The sequence below is a fragment of the Pteropus medius genome, unplaced genomic scaffold (genome assembly GCF_902729225.1).
Source record: "Pteropus medius unplaced genomic scaffold, Ma_sr-lr_union100, whole genome shotgun sequence".
NCBI lineage: Eukaryota > Metazoa > Chordata > Mammalia > Chiroptera > Pteropodidae > Pteropus > Pteropus medius.
Window position 1 is genome coordinate 15,065,887 of NW_024354500.1, and position 18,123 is coordinate 15,084,009.

Consider the following 18,123-nt stretch of genomic DNA (forward strand, 5'->3'; position numbering starts at 1 on the left):
AAAGTAGGTAACTACACAGCTGGAGTAGATTTTTGCTACAATAGAGAGAAACATGCAGGTGCTCTGAAGACCCCAAGAGGGTCATCTAACTCAGCTGGGATAGCCACCCTGAAGGATATGATGTCAGACAGAGTTTTAATTCAAAGGTGATTAGTCAGACAAGCCAGGGAGGCAACGGGAGTGAGGAACATCATAGAGAGGGTAGTCTGCTCAGTTCTCCTGGAGTACGCGAAGGGATGAAACTGAGAGTACATGGGCCAGATCTTGAGGAGCCTTGAAACCATGCAGAGGGGGTTGGCTTCCAAGCTGCTGGCTATCGGAAGCCAACAAAAAGTTTTAAGCTGGGAAGAACGCGGTAAGAGTTGATTTAAGTTAGGTCACTGCGTCCCGGCATGGATTCGCGGTGATCAAATTTTGAGACTGGAGGAGGGTGATCAGTGGGGGCGATAGCCTGGTTTTAGGCAGTTGAATTAGGAACAGAGTAGGGGCCCGAAAGGAAAGGGGGAAAGAGGTAAAATTTATAGCCCTTGACAGCATAAGGAGGTAAGTGATGCGAAGGACACGAAGGCCATCCTGGCCCTTGGCACTAACAATGGGCAAAGGAGGGAAGTGCCATAGCCTAGGGATGGGGGTCACGGCAGGAGATGAAGCTCTGGTGGACTAAGGCAGATTCCGTCTAAGGCTAGGTGAGTTTGAAATGCCCAGAGGCCAGGTGGACGAGAAGGTGCGGTTCAGCCCCCGCGGCAGCGCCTTAGCCGTGCCAACGCCCGGGCAGAGTGCGCGCGGCGGTTCCCTGCACGCAGCGCGCACCCAGCGGCGAAGCCTGCGCCGACCGCCCGCGGCCCGCCCGCCGGGACGGAGCTCGGTTCCCGCCTCTGCTGTTCCTGCAGCCGCCGCCTGCGCCCCACCGCGCGGTGAGGAGCGGACGCGGGGACCTGACTGCACGGGCGGAGGGAGGGGGCGCCCCTGTGGCTGCCTGCGCTTCCATAGGCCAATCCGGGGTCCTCCACGCTCCACCTCCCGAGAGGCTCCGCCCGCCGCTCCCACTACACCTTCTCCTCCCCCGGCTCCGTGCGCGGCGCGCCGATCGGGCTCCAGGCTTCGGCAGTAGACAGGTCCGCGTCGCTGCGGGTGGAGAGAGACCTTGGGACTGAGCGCAGGCCCAACGAGGGGCCTCAGCACCGGACTTCTTGACAGGTAACAGGATTGCTAAAGAACCAGGGCGAGGGCGGCGCCTTCTCCCTCGCCTTGCGTCAGTTTAAGGTTTTTGGAGCGAGGAAGAAGGTGACGTGTATAATTTATAGCTCCATTTTGGGCCTGGGGGAGGACAAGTGTTTATCTTTCCTTCTCAATGCAAGTTTTGATTTGGTTTGGGTTTTGTTGTCTACATTTTTATATTTATTTTGGTTGATGTCGTGTTTCTTCCCTTTGTTACAACCTAATTTCTTCAGCTTCTTTAGATATTTTGTAGCTATTACACAACCAAACTTAACATCTGTATATTTATAATTCTTCAAACAGTAAATGTTGACTCTACCTGAAATGGATTTTTCTGTCAAATGTTATCACCAAGCTAACTACTTCCACGAATAATTTACTCGGGAGATTCTGTTCTGATACTGATTCCTGAACTAAGTTCTGGGATTTGTATTTCTCTTGAATATTCCATAAAGCCCAAGACTATGAGAGGCACATGATAGACTGTCAATATATTCTTGATAATCTATCACTTTTCAATGCAGGGAGAAACCAGTGTCCTCATTCCTCTTGTGACCTGATCAACGACCTCCACCCTCACCTCCACCCACCAAACATGCCCTCATCCCCTTCTCATGGACCTTGCATTGTCGTCCTAACTAGCAACTCCAGTTTCTCTCCATAATAGTCTAGGAAACCCCTTCTCCCCTGAAACTCCTGAGACTCATCCTTAGTATCACTTACAAATGTCAAGGCTTGGGCATCTGGCTTCAGCCTGCACTTCAGATTCTGCATGTCCATCCTTTGTAACCAACCCAAGTGTTTTCATTCTTTCCTATATTCTTATCAGAAACAGCATACTGTAATGGAAAGATGCCATTTTTAACAACCATATTATGAAAAATAGCAAACTTAGAAATAGCATCAAACATCTAGTCAGTATATAAATTTCAAGATGTCTCCTGTTCTTAATATTTTTGTTTAGTTTGTTTGAATCATGACCTATACAAGCTCCACACATTGTAATTGGTTAATATAATTTAAGTAATCCATAGATTCCCCCTTCTTTAAGGCCCTTCTTCTAGATAGTGAAATGGTGGACTCACCAGTGATATTTCATTTAAAGTTGTGGAATTCTTCTGTATTTTTCATGCCTTTAAAGCTTGGAATCAGAATGTGAAAAAGAGCATACAAATAGGAGTCTCTTAAGTTATTCTTTCAGGGATATCCTTGATGTACTACATAAAACATAAACACACTCTTACACATGTATATACAATGGATTTGCCGAGAGAAGCTAGGTTAAACTCTACATTTCAGGCAAAGAGAAGGATGTGCTAACCTTCAGGCCATTCTTAAATCAGTTTTCCTCCTCAATATATACTTTTCTGTCTTCTCATTTTATATGCTCTCTCTAGACCTAAAACTGACCTTTTATGCTGTTACTCTTTTATAGTTTTCTATCAGTGCTCTAATGCCAAAGGCTGGCTAACCACTCATCAAAGATGCTGTAGAAGAGGTCTGGAATTAGGTGGAAAGTGGGCTCAGAGTTGACCTCACTGTTGGTGAAGAGTCAGTTGATGGTAGTTTAAGAAACTATTGAACACTGATTTTATGCCTGCCCCCCACCCTAACATGTCTAAAACCATAAGTTCACTATGGCAATAATGTAGGCACCTACATTACACTGCTCAACAACAAGTGCTGTCTCAGGTACCAGACTGAGAATAGCCCAACTTGGCAAAGAAGTCCAGTATAATTAGGCTATCTCAATTTTTTATTCTCTGTGTGGGTGTTCAACATTCTCAGTGCTAACTTCTAACCTTTTATTGTTTAAACATAGAAACTATGGATTAAATGGGTCTCAGGAGTTTCATTTCCCCTTAAGAAAGGATCTATGCCTAGCAAAGTGTTTCTTGCAGTCTAAGATTTTTCTTTAAGTTATTTTTTACTACATATTTTTTACTACATATCAATCAAGTGAGCTTTTATCTGGACTCACAAACATAAGACACTTATTAAGTGAACCCAAGTTTTGTGGAAAATCTGGTCCTTGAATCAGGAAATAAGTTATGCTATTTACCATTTATTTTAAGAATAGTAGTTGGGTTCTAGGAAGAAACCTGATTACCTAGTAATGCTTCTAATTAGCTTTCATTCTAGTACCAAAAAATAAAAATTAGTAACTTAGTAAGTTCGACAGTAGTAATTTGAAAAAATATCTTTTGTTTCATATGTAAATGTTGTTAAAGGAATTTGTACATTAAAAATGAATAAACATGTTTTTTGCCTTTTTGCCTGATATAGTACATAGAGAAGCATCTTGGCAGACATGTCACTGGAGATCCCTGCAAATAGTGTGCCCGTGGTTCTCCAGCTCTGAGCTCTGCTAGCAGCTCTACCAGCAAAGTATTTCGTCTCAGGGTTACAACAGTGACTCTGCTCAGTCTTCAAGGAGTAAAAAGGTTGTACTGTGTTGTAATTGTCTTTTATTTTCTTTCATTATGAAAAAAAGCTACTGTCCTTCAGAGAAGAGCTTTTTATCATTTAAGATAATATTTTGGGATTGTGGGAGCAGAAAATAATGATTAATCAATTTAGTGGCTTTTGGCAAAAGATCTAAAATAACATGTACAAATTTTATTTATGTTAAAAAATAGAAATAGAAATCCCCTAACACAATGATATAATCATCCAAAAAAAAAGAAATCCAAGAGTAGTGTGCATTATCCTTTTGTAGTGGAAGCTCTGTAATTAAACCTTCCCTCCTTATCTTTTTCTTGGGGGGTGGGGAAGGGAGGGTGGCTTAATAAATTGTAACTCTGCATCTACTTATTGAGAGTAGTACAGTATGTTTCAACAGTATTTGAGTGATCTGAATACTTAAAAATTGTCATTCGCTTTAAGAACAAACAGGAACTCTTAAAATCTTCTTAAAAACTAGCTCAAGTACTGATGGGCAAATGGAAGCTCAAAACAATTGGGAAGAAAAATAAAGGTCACTCAGTAACCTTAGAAGACAAACTTATTTCTGAAAGACGAAGAACCCTGCTTACTTTGCAGTATTGAGCTAGTAAAATATTTGATATTTAAAAATAATTTTGTATTTTCTTTGATTGTTCAACTGAGTTAATTATGCTTCCTTCACTTCCTACTCCAAAGGGAATGTAATACCTTAGGCTTTTTGTGATTGATTTAGCATAAACTAAGAAAAATTTTCTTTTGATGCTATTTGCTTGGGCTAGAGTTGACATATTTGAGTCATACTAATTCTTTAAAAATGGAATTACAATAGATATGATTGATTCAATAAAAGGAAAAAGCATACATTTTTATATGAGCTACAACTTCGTTATTGCTATCAAGTACAAATGTGATTTTTCTAAAATAGACTTTGAAAGTAAAATTAATGCTAATGAAAACACATTCAGTTTAAGCATCTGACAGCCAGCTTTTCCTCTTCCTTAGCCTATTAGCCAGATACTGGGAAAAGAAATGTTTAAGACATTCGAGGAGTTCATAGTCTTGTTTGCAGAGACAGATAGAAAATAATTAGGATGTGTTAAATGTGATCAGTGTACAACTGATGTACGTATGAAATATTGGAACTATTTACCTGTTTTTGACTCATGGCCCAAAATTGTTCATAGAAGGGAAGGAGCAGAGGATAAGTGATAGAATCTCTATATGTAAAAATACACACACACTCACACACACACACACACACACTGCCACCAGATGGTAAGTAACATGGAACTTAAGAGAATTTTTTAAAAAATTCAGGGATCACTAACTTTTTTCACGATTATTTAGATTCGCACTTTCTCCTGACACCTGGGCTTTTCATCTCTTATTGTGGAAACTAATTTTAGTTTTTGGTTCACTGTTGTCTCTTACTAATTGTACTGAGCATATGAAACCCTGATTAAACTTAAGCCCCTGTGTAGCAATAATATATAGATTTTGCTTAATCTTTTTGTTTGTTTGTTTTTACCATTATAATAGAACCAACTTACATTTGAAGTCCAAAGCCAGCATTTATTCATTTTGAGGTAGGATTGGTGATCATCCACAAGTGACATGGCTACTGGGAGTAACTACTGGTTGAGATGTTGAAGCCAGAGCTCCAGATGAGTGGCTGAAATAGAAATATCCTCCCGATAAACAAATTATAAAATGGTATTATTCTTTTAATAATATGGCAGAAATAATCCTTCTTGAAAATTATGACCTTGCCCTGAGAGCAGTGTTTGACTTGGATTGGCCACTGTGAATTCTAGTCTTATAACTGAACTTGTTAAAGTAATTTAGGCCACATTAGATCATGAGTAGAAACTATTTGGCTGCAAGTACAATATGCATAAAAAATAGTAAATGTTTATGTTACTTAAACTACAGTTGACCCTTGAACGATGCGGGGGCTAGGGGTGCTAATTCCCACCACACAGTGAAAATCTGCATATAACTTTTGACTCCCCTCAAACAGTTGTCCCTCAGCATCTGCTGGGGATTGGTTCTAAGAACCCCAACGATGCTCAGGTCCCCTGTATAAAACAGGACAAATCAATGCATACAGTTGGCCCTTGACATCCCAGCCACTGATCAAAAACAGTATAGGTATTTATTGAAAATAAATCTGCATGTTAAGTGGACCTGTGAAATTCAAATCTGTGTTATTCAAGGGTCAACTGTAATGCGTGCAGTGTTTTTCTGGAATGAATAATAAAGCATTTTCCTCCCATCTAATTTTGTAATGTAGACAGTATATATTAACTTCCACTTTTGACCTCATAAATCACATTTTTATTTTTTTAAGCCAGTGAGAAGAATTCTTCATGATTAGACTCATCAACAAGTTTGACAGAATTGGGATATCCTCAACCTACGTTCCTGAGGAGGATATAACAATAATTATGGGATATGAGGTACAGCATCTTAAGTTACAAATTATTTTTCCAGATCTTATTTATTTATAATGAACTCACATTACCTGTCAAATAAGAATACTAATAAAAGTCAGGTAAATTGCTATTACAAAAAAATGTAATTTAGCATGTAACTGAATAGAATCTTAAATTTTATCAGTAATACCCAGAAACTTTATTTTAACATTATTTCCTTTTAAAAAAGAACTTAGAATATAGTGGGTCTGTTTCAAATATCTTTGTTAGATATTTTTTCTTGCAGAAAACAGCAATTATAATTTGCTGCTTTCTGGAAAAATTTTTTAAAAGGAGGTTCAGAAGAAAGGAATTTTGTCAAGATTAATAAGTTCAGGATAGGTTTATTGTAACAGGCTTTGTGGCATAGGTCCCCTAAGCAATTTATTGTGAGAATCCAGTGTATGCTATGTGTCAGAAATTAAATTGCCATCGACTGTCAATGAAATTTGGTATACCGTTAGTCTTAAGTACACAGGTTATCATATGTAAACCAGTCCAATCTTTGAAGAATTTTTTTTTAGTTGCTGTATAGAATTGTAGGACTGTCCATTTTACAGGATTTTTTTAAGCAACATCTTTAAAAATTTCTAAAAATTCTAAAACGTGTTTACTAAGAAAGTAAAAATTTAGGTGTTTTATGCTAAGTTGAAAACTTTATCAAATATGATGGAACCAAAAATATAATTAAGCCATAGCTAAGAAAAATCTACCTACATGAATAAATCTTTATTGAGTATGAATAATTTTTTTCTCGATGTACAGCCCCAATTGCACTTTTCTACCCAATTGGATAAATAAAAGCTAAGCTATAATTTAAGGTTTTTTTCAAAATAAAAATTCAGCGTATCTCAAGCTGGTTTTCTGATGTCATCTAACATTTGATTTGGAAAAGCCAACTTTTAATTAGGTTGACAATAATCAAAGAATGCAGCGGCTACAATGGCTACCATTTACTGCTATGTGCTAGGCATTATTTCATGTTCTTATATCTATCAACTTTAATCTAATAGTAGCATTGCAAGGTAATTATTATTAGCTTCATTTCATTGGTGAGGAAAGAAGCTTAAAGAGATTAAAGTGCCTTGCCAAGTTTACATAGCTGGTAAAGTTGCTCAACAGATATTTGAGAGCCTACTCTGTGTTGGCCCTGACACTGTGCTGGTTCTGAGACTGTAACAAGAAAGACAAGATCTCCATTCTAAAGGAGCTTACAATCTATTAGTAAAGTCCAGATTTGAACATAATGGTGTTGGATTCTAAAACTTTTCTTCTTGGTTTCCACACTCCCTTTTGCCAAGGACATTACAGAAGAGATGGATAAAATTGTTCCAGTGACACTTAAGAAAGTAGGGGGATGGAAACTACATATTGGAGTATTACAGGAAAGAAATATTGGTATATGAGTATCAAGATATGTCAAAGGAAAAACCCTAGGATCTAAATATATGGTAGAAAATAGAAAGCTTATGCTGTTTAACAGATTTGCTTTACAATCACCTGTAGATAACATGTAATACAATAGCAATGTACTTGCTGTTACATCAATAGCTATAAGGATCAGTATTGTTTCAGTGTAATTACCCTGCACTGTCTAACATGGTAGCCATTAGCCACGTAAGGCTTTCAAGTACTTGAAATGTGGCTAGTAACACCAAAAAACTGAAATTTTTTTAAAATTTGCGTTTAAAAACAAATACTTGATCCAGTAACTATATCTTTTAAGCATGTTTGGGACTTGAGTGTGTGACTGTTATTTCAACTAAATTTTAGAAAACTTAAATACAGATAAAGTATTTTTGATGAAAATTTAACGAGTTGAGATGTGCTATAATATAAAATATACACTGATTTTTAAGATTTAGTATAAAAAAGAATATAAAATACCCATTAATTATTTAAAAAATATTGATTACATGGTGAAATGATACTTTGGATATACTAGGTTAAATAAAATATTAAACAGTTTCATTTGTTTCTTTTTTTATTTTTTACTTTTTACTTCTTTAAAATATGTCTACTAGGAGATTTTAAATTACCTGTGTGGCTTGAGTTGTATTTGTATTGGAGAGGGCTGGTATAATCAAGCCCTGGTGAGGAGGGTCTGGTCCATGAGTTGTCTTTTATTTTTGGCATCAAAATAGTATCCTAGTATATCTCATTATCCTTTTATCAGAAGTTATATGTTGCTCTTCATTCTTTCTGTTAATGTTATTAAGTATGCTAATAGCTGTGTTAATATTTCTTCCTGTAGTAGAAATATAAAAATTACTAACACATGCACTTAGATGAATTAAGTATACAAGTGTGCACATAACATATTTATTTCCAAAGAGTATTTCCCATAGTGAGTTTTTAAAAATAGAAAGTAGACATAAGTATTCTGTGGGACTATATTCAAGGACTGACAGATTGGGAGAAACATTTTATATATTATACAGTATATATACATATAGTAAACAAGTATAAAACTGACAAAAAAGATACAAACAATATATTTTGGTTAGAATTTCAGAGATGTTTTTTTTTCTTCTCTTTCCCCTTTACTTCAAAGTTTATAAAGACTTTTGAAGCAGCATGTATTGTTGCACTTTTGATTTTTTGTTGTACAGTTAAAGAACTTGAGAGTCTGGATGACTGGGGATCATCTATTTGTCCTTCCCATTCTTTCGTTTCTTCTTCTTTGATTAATAAAGGTTTTCCTAGAGTTTGGCCAACAAGGTTACAGACTTCTTGCGCTTTGCGCCATGCATTCTCAACAGCAACAAGACAGGCTTGCCGTCTTAGGAATTAAATGCAGAGATTATTAATGTGACATTCAATGAACTGTAATACTGAATAGTTTTGATTAATTGATAATTTAGTTAAAGATGTGCTTAACTCACCGAAGATTCTCAATGGAACCTGGAGTATGATAGAACTGGGGTTGGCTGATGACAACAGAGCTATCTAGCTTTTCAACGAGAAAGTTACAAATAGTTTGCATTTTTCCAAATTCAGTAAATGTAATGCAGACCTGTAAATGAAATGACACTTGAAATTATTTTCATCCCTGATGCATTATTTCAAAATTTCCTCTAAATGTGAGTAAAAAAGTAAATCCATAGTACAATTTAATTTTGTAGTATGTAACAGATATGAAAAGCCTACTTATAATTATTTTGTTATTAAACTTTGCTTATGAATTTATAATTTATCCAACAGTAACTTGAGTATTTTAAAGTATATTTTAAACCAATCAGAGACTTTTTTTTATGAAAGAGAATTGGAGAGTTTCTTCTTAAACTTTATTATTTGGCTAATTTCTAACGCTGATAAATTTTTCATGAGTTGTTAGCCAAATCTATGCCATTAGCTTTCTAATTAGTAGTAATTACACCATATTTCACTGCTCTTAGTGAAGTATGTTTCTTTTTCCAATAGTTATTTTCAGATCTATATATGGATACTCAGCTATTTCATTATGTCCTCTGCCCTTTAATATGTGGGATCAGTCCTTATACTCAGCAATACTTTAAAATTGTAGTCTTAAAACTTTTTATAGAAGACTAAACCTTTCTTCTAAGGAAACTTTATACAAGCTCAATATGTAAAACAAAAAAATACAGGTACTGGTGAGTAGGCTGGAATAGCAAAGAGAAAGCAAGGGGTGAGGTGACCTCCTGAGTCATCTTATACAATGCAGAACAGTTGCCTTTAATCATAAATGTTATCCAGTGAAGACTAATGTTCTGTCTGGTTTCAATGCTAAGTAAATAATGTATTTTATAATCAGTTTGTCAATTTCTATTTTTAAAAAAGCTGACTTAGATTTTGATTAGGATTGCAATAAATCTATATATAGATCAATTAAGGAAGGACTGATATCTTAATGATACTGAGTTTTCCAAATCACCAACAAGGTATGTTTGCCATTTATTTAGGTCTTCTTTAATTTCTCTTAGCAATAATTTGTAGTTTCCAGTGTACTCGTCTTTCAGATTTTTGAAATCAGATTTATCCCTAGGTATTTTATATTTTTGCTGCTTATTCTTAATAGTTTTCTTGTAGGTTCCATCAGATTTTCTACATAGATGGTCATGAATTTTACTTCTTACTTTCCAATCTAGATGCTTTTTATTTCTTTATCTTGCCTGACTATGCTAGCTAGAAAACTTCCAGTACAATGCTGAATAGAAGTTTGTCTTGTTCCTGATTTTAGGCACAAAGCATTTTTGTTTAACCATTAAATATGATATTAGCTGTAGATTTTCCATAGGTTCCCTTTATCAGTTTGAGGAAGTTCCATATTATTCTTAGTTTGCTGAGAATTTTTATCAGGACTAGGTGTTGGATTTTTATTTCTGCATCTACTGATATGATTACATGGTGTTTCTTCTTTATTAATGTAGTAAATTAGATTGGCCAATTTAAGAATGTTAAACCAATCTTTAATTCCTGGAATGAACCATACTTGGTCATTATGTATTATTCATTTTGTATATAACTGGATTTCACTTGCTAAATTTTGTGTATAACTTTTGCACATATGTTTACAATGGATATTAGTCTGTAGTTTTCCTTGCTTGTAATTTGTTTTTCCTGATCCCAAATTATGAGTTGGGAAGTATTCCTTCCTTTTCATTTTCTGGAAAAGTTTGTATAGAATTGGCATTATTTCTCTCTTGCATTTATGTACTTTCTAATTTATCTTTCAATTTATCCTTTGACCCATGAGTTATTGAGAAGTATGCTATTTAAATTATAAATATTTGGGGGATTTTCCTGAGACCTTTCTGTTATTGGTTTCTAATTTAATCATACCTTTCTGTTATTGGTTTCTAATTTAATTTGAATCATATGATTCGAATACTTTTAAATTAATCAAGACTTGTGTTATGACCCAGAATATAGTCTATCTTGGCAAATGTTCTATGTACACTTGCAGGGAATATATAGTTTGGTGTTGTTGGAATGAGAGTCAAGCATATCAAACTGGCTGATAGTGTTATTCAAATCTTTTATATTCTTACTGATTTGCTATCTGATTTCATTAATTATTAAGAAAGGAATATTGAAAGCTCCAACTAAAACTGTAGACTTATTTATTTCTTTTCAGTTCTATCATTTTTGTCTTAAGTATTTTGAAGCTTTGATTAAATGCATATGTATTTAGGATTGTTACGTTCTCTTGATTAGCCCCTTTATCACTATAAAATCATCTTCATCTGTGGTAATAGTATTTGCTTTGAAATCTACTTTGTCTGATATTATCATAGCCACTCCAGCTTCCTTTTAATTCATGTTAGCATGGTATGTCTACCCATCTTATTATTTTTTTAAAATCAAGTTTATTAAGGTATAATCTTAAATGCAGTAAAGTATACTCTTTTTACTCTATGTCCTATGAAATTTGACAGGTGCATTAAGTCATGCAGCCACCATTATGATGAGGCCCATCAGTCTCCCCCATACCTCCGTGCTCCCCCATCCCAGTATTTTTTTTAACTTTATTTTTTAGAGCAGGTTTAGGCACATAGCAAAACAGAGAAGTGCAGAGATTTTCTATATGGTCCCTTTTTCCACACATGCATTGCCACCCCCACATCATAATCAACATTCGCCATCAGAATGGTACAATTATTGCAATATATGAACCTACAATGATACATCATAATGACTCAAAGTCCATAGTTTACATTAGGGTTCACTCTTGGTGTTTTATATTCAATGTGTTTAGACAAATGTATAATGACATGTGTCTATCATTATATCATTATAGTATCATAGAGTATTTTCACTGTCCTAAAATTCCTCTGTGTTCCCTTTATTCATATCACTCTCCCTGCTAAACCCTGGCAGGCACTGATCCTTTTACTCTCTCTATAGTTTTGCCTTTTCCAGAATATCATATAGTTGTAGTCATACATATGTAGCCTTTTCTGATTACATCTTTAACTTAGTGATAGGCATTTAAGGTTCCTCCCTGTTTTCATGGCTTTGTACCTCATTTCTATTTAGTGCTGAATAATATTCCATTTTCTGGATGTATCATTGTTTATCCACTCACCTACTGAAGGACATCTTGGTTGCTTCCAAAGTTTAGCAATTACGAATATAGTTGCTATAAATATTCCTGTGTAGGTTTCTATGTGAACATTAACTTTCAACTCCTTTGGGTAAATACCAAGGAGCACGACTGCTGGATGATATAGTAGGTGTATGTTTAGTTTTATAAGAACCTTTATCTTCCAAAATAGTTGTGCCATTTTGCTTTCCCACCAAGAATAAATGAGAGTCCCTATTCTGCATGTTGTCAGTATTCCAGATTTTGGCCATTCTAATAGGTGTGTAGTGAATTTGCAATTGCCTAGTAACATATGATGTGGAACATCTTTTTATATGCTTACTTGCCATCTATATATCTTCTTTAGTGAGGCATCTGTTAAGGTTGTGGCTCATTTTTATATTGAGTTATTTTCTAATTGTTGAGTTTTAAGAGTTCTTTCTATATTTTAGATAAGTCTTTCAAAATAAGTGTGTTTTATGAATATTTTCTCCAAGTCTGTGGTTTGTCTTATCATTCTATTGACATTGACATTGTCTTTCACAGAGCGGCTTTTAATTTTAATGAAGTCTGGCTTGTCAACGATTTCTTTCATGAATCATGCCATTCTGTATCTAAAAAGTCACTGTGACACTCAAGATCACCTAGGTTTTCTCCTGTGTTATCTTCTAGGAGTTGTATAGTTTTGTGTTTTACCATTAGCTCTACGATGCATTTCGAGTTAATTTTTTGAAGGATGTAAGGTCTGTATCTAGATTCATTTATTTTTGCATATAGATTTATAGTTGTTCCAGCACTAGTTGAAAAGACTATCTTTGCCCCATTGTACTGCAGCTTTCTCAAAGATCAGTTGACTATATGGGAGTCTACTTCTTAGCTCTCTATTCTTTTCCTGTGATCTATTTGTCTATTATTCAAACAATACTACACAGTCTTGATTTTTGTAGCTTTATAAGTCTTGAAGTCAGGTAGTGTCACTCCTCCAACTTTGTTCTTCTTCTTCAGTACTGTGTAACCTCTCTGGATCTTTCGTGTCTTCATATAAACTTGAATCATTTTTTTTATATCCCGAAAATAACTTGCTAGGGTTTTGATAGGGATTTCATCTGTGTATCTACTTGGGAAGAACTGACATCTTGATTATATTGAATTTTCCTATCCGTGAACATGGAACTTATGTCCATTATTTAGTTCTTTGATTTAGATCATCAGAGTTACAGTTTCCTCCTATAGATCTTGTACATATGTTGTTAGATTTATACCTAAGTATTTCATATTTTGGGGTGCTACAAAAAATTGTGTTTTTAATTTGAAATTCTACTTGTTCATTGCTGATATATAGGAAATAATATTTGAATGTTTTTGCCTATATGTTCATGAGAGATATTGGTCTGTAGTTTTCTTATCCTGTAGTTCCACAAGATCTGTAGTGATGTTTCCTGTTTCAGTTCTGATATTAGTAATTTATCCCCTCCCCCCTTGCACTCAGGTCCAATACTTGAATGAGTTGTTTTGACATAGAATCCTAATTGGTGTATTGGTATGGACTGAATGTTTGTATCTCCCCAGAACGCATATGTTGAAGCCCTAACCCGCAATGTGACTGTATTTGGAGATTGGGCCTTTCTGGAGGTAATTAAGGTTAAATGTGGTCATAAGGGTTGAGCCCTGATCTATTAAGATTAGCATCTATATAAGAAGAGACACCAGAAAGCTTGCTTGCATCTACCATGTAAGGACCCAGTGAGAAGGTAGTCATTTGGAATCCAGAAAGAGAGCTCTCATCAGAAACCAACCATGCTGCCATCTTGTTCTCAGACTTCCAGACTCCAGAGCTGTGAGAAAATAAATTTCTGTTGTTTAAGCCATCCAGTGTGTGGTATTTTGTTATGGCAGCTCACGTACAATAATACAGGTACCAATATCCATCACTCCCCCTCTTTTTTAATGATAGAACCCACAAGTTTTAGCTGGGCATTGGCACCTGACTACATGTCTAAGTTTCCCTTGCAGCTAAGTGTAGCTGAGTTCTGGCTAAAGAAAGGTAAGTAGCAGTGATGAGTCAAGCCTTTAAAAGGAATGGGTTTGTTCCCCTTTCTTTTCTCCTTTCCCACTTTGTAAGATCCAAACATAGTATGATGATGGGAACTGGAGTAGTCACCTAAGATAATGATATAGAAGCTATGGGTTAAGATGCAGAGCTGACTTGCTATCACTGTGCTGACTGCCTATGGCTGTTAAAAGAAAGACAAATTCATATCCTGTTTAAGCCACTGTGTTTTTTGGACCTATTTGTTATAGCAGCTTAGACTGTTCCCTAATTCAAATATTTATTTTTACTATATTTTATTAACTATATATTTCAGGTATGGTCTGACATAACATGTACATATTCTTATTTCATCAACGATTTCAAATTTCTTAAAACTCATTCTTTCAGATGGGGCTCTTCCAGCCATTAATAGCAAATCAGCAGTAGCAGTAACAGTCAAGAGTGTTTCACCTTGGTCCTTACCAGCTGCAGCTTTAAAGTCTACCTTTATATTTGAGGTAGCAAAATCAATTGGGGGTAATTATTAAAATCTTCAATAACCAACTTCACACTCTAACAGTATTTATTCATCCTTAACATTGTGACCAACTGTAGATCCTCAACTCTGTTAAAGTCTTAGGAAAGAGAATAAAGAGATAAATAACTCAAATGGTTGGTCTATTTAATAGGAGTCAGAACTAGCACCTAATTTTTAAAAAGGCAAGAATAAAGAACAAATGTGTCCCTACACAACTTTAAAACTATCTTTGAGTCTCATGAAATTGTATGAAGTGGTCTTACAGTTAGTTTATCAAGCAGTGCCTTAACTATGAATATCATATAGATGGTAGACAGTGGTCTCTTTTTTTCAAATATCTCCTCAAAATTGCGATATAAATAGGTTGCACATGGGATTAAAAAGTGGAAAAGGGAACTGATCTAAAAGCAAGAATAAAAGAAATCCTCTTTAAAAATTGGTATTTACCTCTAGGTATGCATCTAAGAAAATTTATATAAATATGCCTACTTTCCTATGAAACATGCTGAATCTTTTTATGCATCCTTAGTATTCTTTGCTAAAGAAAAGTGTATATGGGAAGGAGGACTGTGAAAACTACTAAGCAAGCTACAAAAAAGATACTAGTTCTTCTCCACTTCCTCCCACCCCAAAGTCATTTGAGGTAAATCTATTCCCAAAGAATCAGATTTAATATGTTGTGCTTGCTTGCTCTACTTCTGTAAATAACAGGAAAAGCTAACTGTTGAGATCAGCTCAGTAGCTGCAAATGACATTTCCTTTGTCCTGCATCCCTCTTACTATTACTTAAAGTCAGTAGATGTAGCTTTCAGAGTACATATACATTGATAACAACTATCATCTCTTTGGCCTCATCCCAATCAGTGCCCTGAACTTAGGCTTTTAAATTCAGCATTCTGGTTGTAGTCAATACATAGCTATATAGAAATCGAAGTTAATGAGGCAGAGTCACTTCAATAAAGATATGTTGCGTCACAACTTTTAAAGGGAGATATACAGGATAAAAATCTTTTACCATATCTAACACATGGAAGATAAAACTTTGAGGATAAATTTATGTATCATATTCATAATTATATTTCATAAAGGTAAAAAATTGTGATTACAATTGTATATGTACATATACATACATATATTTACACACTACCTGTATTGGCTGTATTAAATTACAAAACAGTTTGATATTATCATATAAATCCTTCACATCTCTGGCCTGGAAGAATCCCCATTAGTTTAGAATTTCAGGACTAAAGAAACTGAATTCCAAAATAGGTGAGATTTTAAATGCTTTTAATGCATTTATCTCCTGGATAAATCAAATCTCAGCTATTAAAAAGTTCTGCAAATGAGACTTCTGAATTACTATTGCTAATCTAAATTACCATAAAGAATCAGGCTAAAAACCTCTCTAAAAATACTTCTAGTTCTGATTTTAAAAAAAAGACAAGTTGATAAAACTGAACAAACTAGTCTAGTGGGCTAGATACCTTTCAATTCCAGGCAAGATTCTAGAACAAATTATTTTAAAATTTATAAGAAATAAGGAAAGAAAAAAGATTTCCAGGAGAAGAAAAGAAAATAGGGCCTTTTGTTTCATTTTGCTCCCTTGCCGTTGGCCTCAAGCACTTTGCATGTTTTCTCTGCTATTTTCACAACCTATTTTTTCTTTCCTCGTCAGTCTCACTGGCTTCCTTGTTCCTAACTGTCTCTGAAGGAAAGTATACAGGGCTGTCTCATTTTAATGGTCCTCCAGGTAGGCATTCAGGGAATAATAAAATAAGGACATAAGAATTCAAGATTAAAATCTTGTAAAGTCCTTAATCATATATTGACTCTACTTAGTTTCTTGCTGAGATGTTAAGTAGAAAACCCATCTGACTTCTAACTTTGTTTTTATTTCAGAGAGTGAAGTTTACTAATTCCATACTCTTTTTAATCTCGACCATTGCCAAATTATTTCTGTCCAAAGGCCAACATATTGAGCGTGTAAATTTGAGATAATTAAGAACAAGTCATGATATACTCTAAATTTGATTTCCTAGTTGGTAAGTTACCAGAGAAATAATATGGTCATAGGGGGTTTATATATTACCTAGATATTTAGACAAGTCCTAAGGTATACTGACATTAGTCTGTATGGCAACATTGTTGCTTAGGATCATAGTTGATTAATGCTACTCAATATTTTTATTAAATGGATGGGTACACTGATGATCAAATCAGCAGGTGACATAGAGCTGGTAGGACTGAAAATAAATACTGCTTGATAAAATCAAGACCTCAAAATATTTAAAAATATAGATCAAATCTAGTTGTCACAATTTTCCAGAGACATATGTAACATCTCATACTTCATTTAAAAACAGCAATAACAGGAGAAATATGATTTAAAAGCAGCATGTGAAAAAGACACTTTTTTTATTTTATTTTTTTTAGGCAAGGCAACCCTTGGTTGACCTCACAGATTGCAAGGACCTTGTAAGCTTACAATCCCTTATTTTTTTATTTTTTACTCCTATAGCACCTGGCCTTCCTAGGTGGTCTCCCATCCAAGTACTAACTAGGCCTGACCCTGCTTAGCTTCCAAGATCAGATGGGACTGGGCTTGTTCAGGGTACCATGGCTATGGCTGAAAGACACTTTTTAAAGTTGTAATTACTGATTATGATTGTTAAGCTCAACAGAAGGGAACAATGTGATGTACATGCCAAAAAGTTCAGTCTTATGTGTGTTATTGGAAACATTCCAAAATAAGGAAGATGGTCATCTTTCTCTCATACGGACTGGCTCAATCATAATTAGGATGCTGTAGTTGTAGATGCTTTATGAGAATATTTGTTAACTAAAGTGTTTGTCATATAAGAAATGGCCAAAGAAACAGGAGATTCTTACCCTTGGAGAATAAAACAGCTAGAATATAGTACTGAACTTCAAGTATGTACTTCAAGAAAGAAGTATTAGTCTTGTTTTGTTCTTGAAGAGGTATACTATTAATAATAGATGAGTACTAGCGAGTCAATACTGGTTTAATGTTAGAAAATTTTGTATTAATTAGATGTCTGAATGGAATGAGCCTTTTATATACATGCCTATCGATGTATAAAATATTTCACAACTAAAAGGAGTTTATAAAGATTATATGAGGTAATGTATAGAAAACACCTGACACATTTCAAACATGCAAGGAAAGGAGGGGGAGAACTGGTTATATACTTTCTATTCAAAAGACATTTACTGGATGAGTCTTACATCCCAGTCTTTTAAAATCTGTCCTAACACTGAGATTATGACAAGAAAACAACATGAGAAGCAGAAGGAATAGAGAGTTAGGGATTGTAAAGCCAAGGTTTTATTCCAACTCCCTCCTCAC

The 18,123-nt window shown here is 35.1% G+C and overlaps 1 protein-coding gene, 1 long non-coding RNA gene and 1 pseudogene across 4 annotated transcripts in view; 1 reads left to right on the forward strand and 2 right to left on the reverse strand.

The window, feature by feature from the left end:
- The window catches only part of LOC120594787 (uncharacterized), a 23,284-nt gene continuing 5,161 nt past the window's right edge, over positions 1 to 18,123 (forward strand). For all 3 annotated transcript variants that reach the window (XR_005650691.1, XR_005650689.1, XR_005650690.1), the window contains exons 1-4: positions 1 to 1,197; positions 3,505 to 3,662; positions 5,203 to 5,376; positions 6,014 to 6,122. This is a non-coding gene — a long non-coding RNA (uncharacterized LOC120594787). The remainder of the gene's footprint in view (positions 1,198 to 3,504; positions 3,663 to 5,202; positions 5,377 to 6,013; positions 6,123 to 18,123) is intronic.
- IRAK1BP1 (interleukin 1 receptor associated kinase 1 binding protein 1) overlaps positions 8,422 to 18,123 on the reverse strand; it is a 23,017-nt gene continuing 13,315 nt past the window's right edge. The window contains 2 exon segments of the mRNA XM_039852876.1: positions 8,422 to 8,919; positions 9,023 to 9,153. Coding sequence (XP_039708810.1) covers positions 8,649 to 8,919; positions 9,023 to 9,153 — 402 coding nt within the window. The 3' untranslated portion in view covers positions 8,422 to 8,648.
- On the reverse strand, positions 17,266 to 17,384 carry LOC120595190 (uncharacterized; annotated as a pseudogene).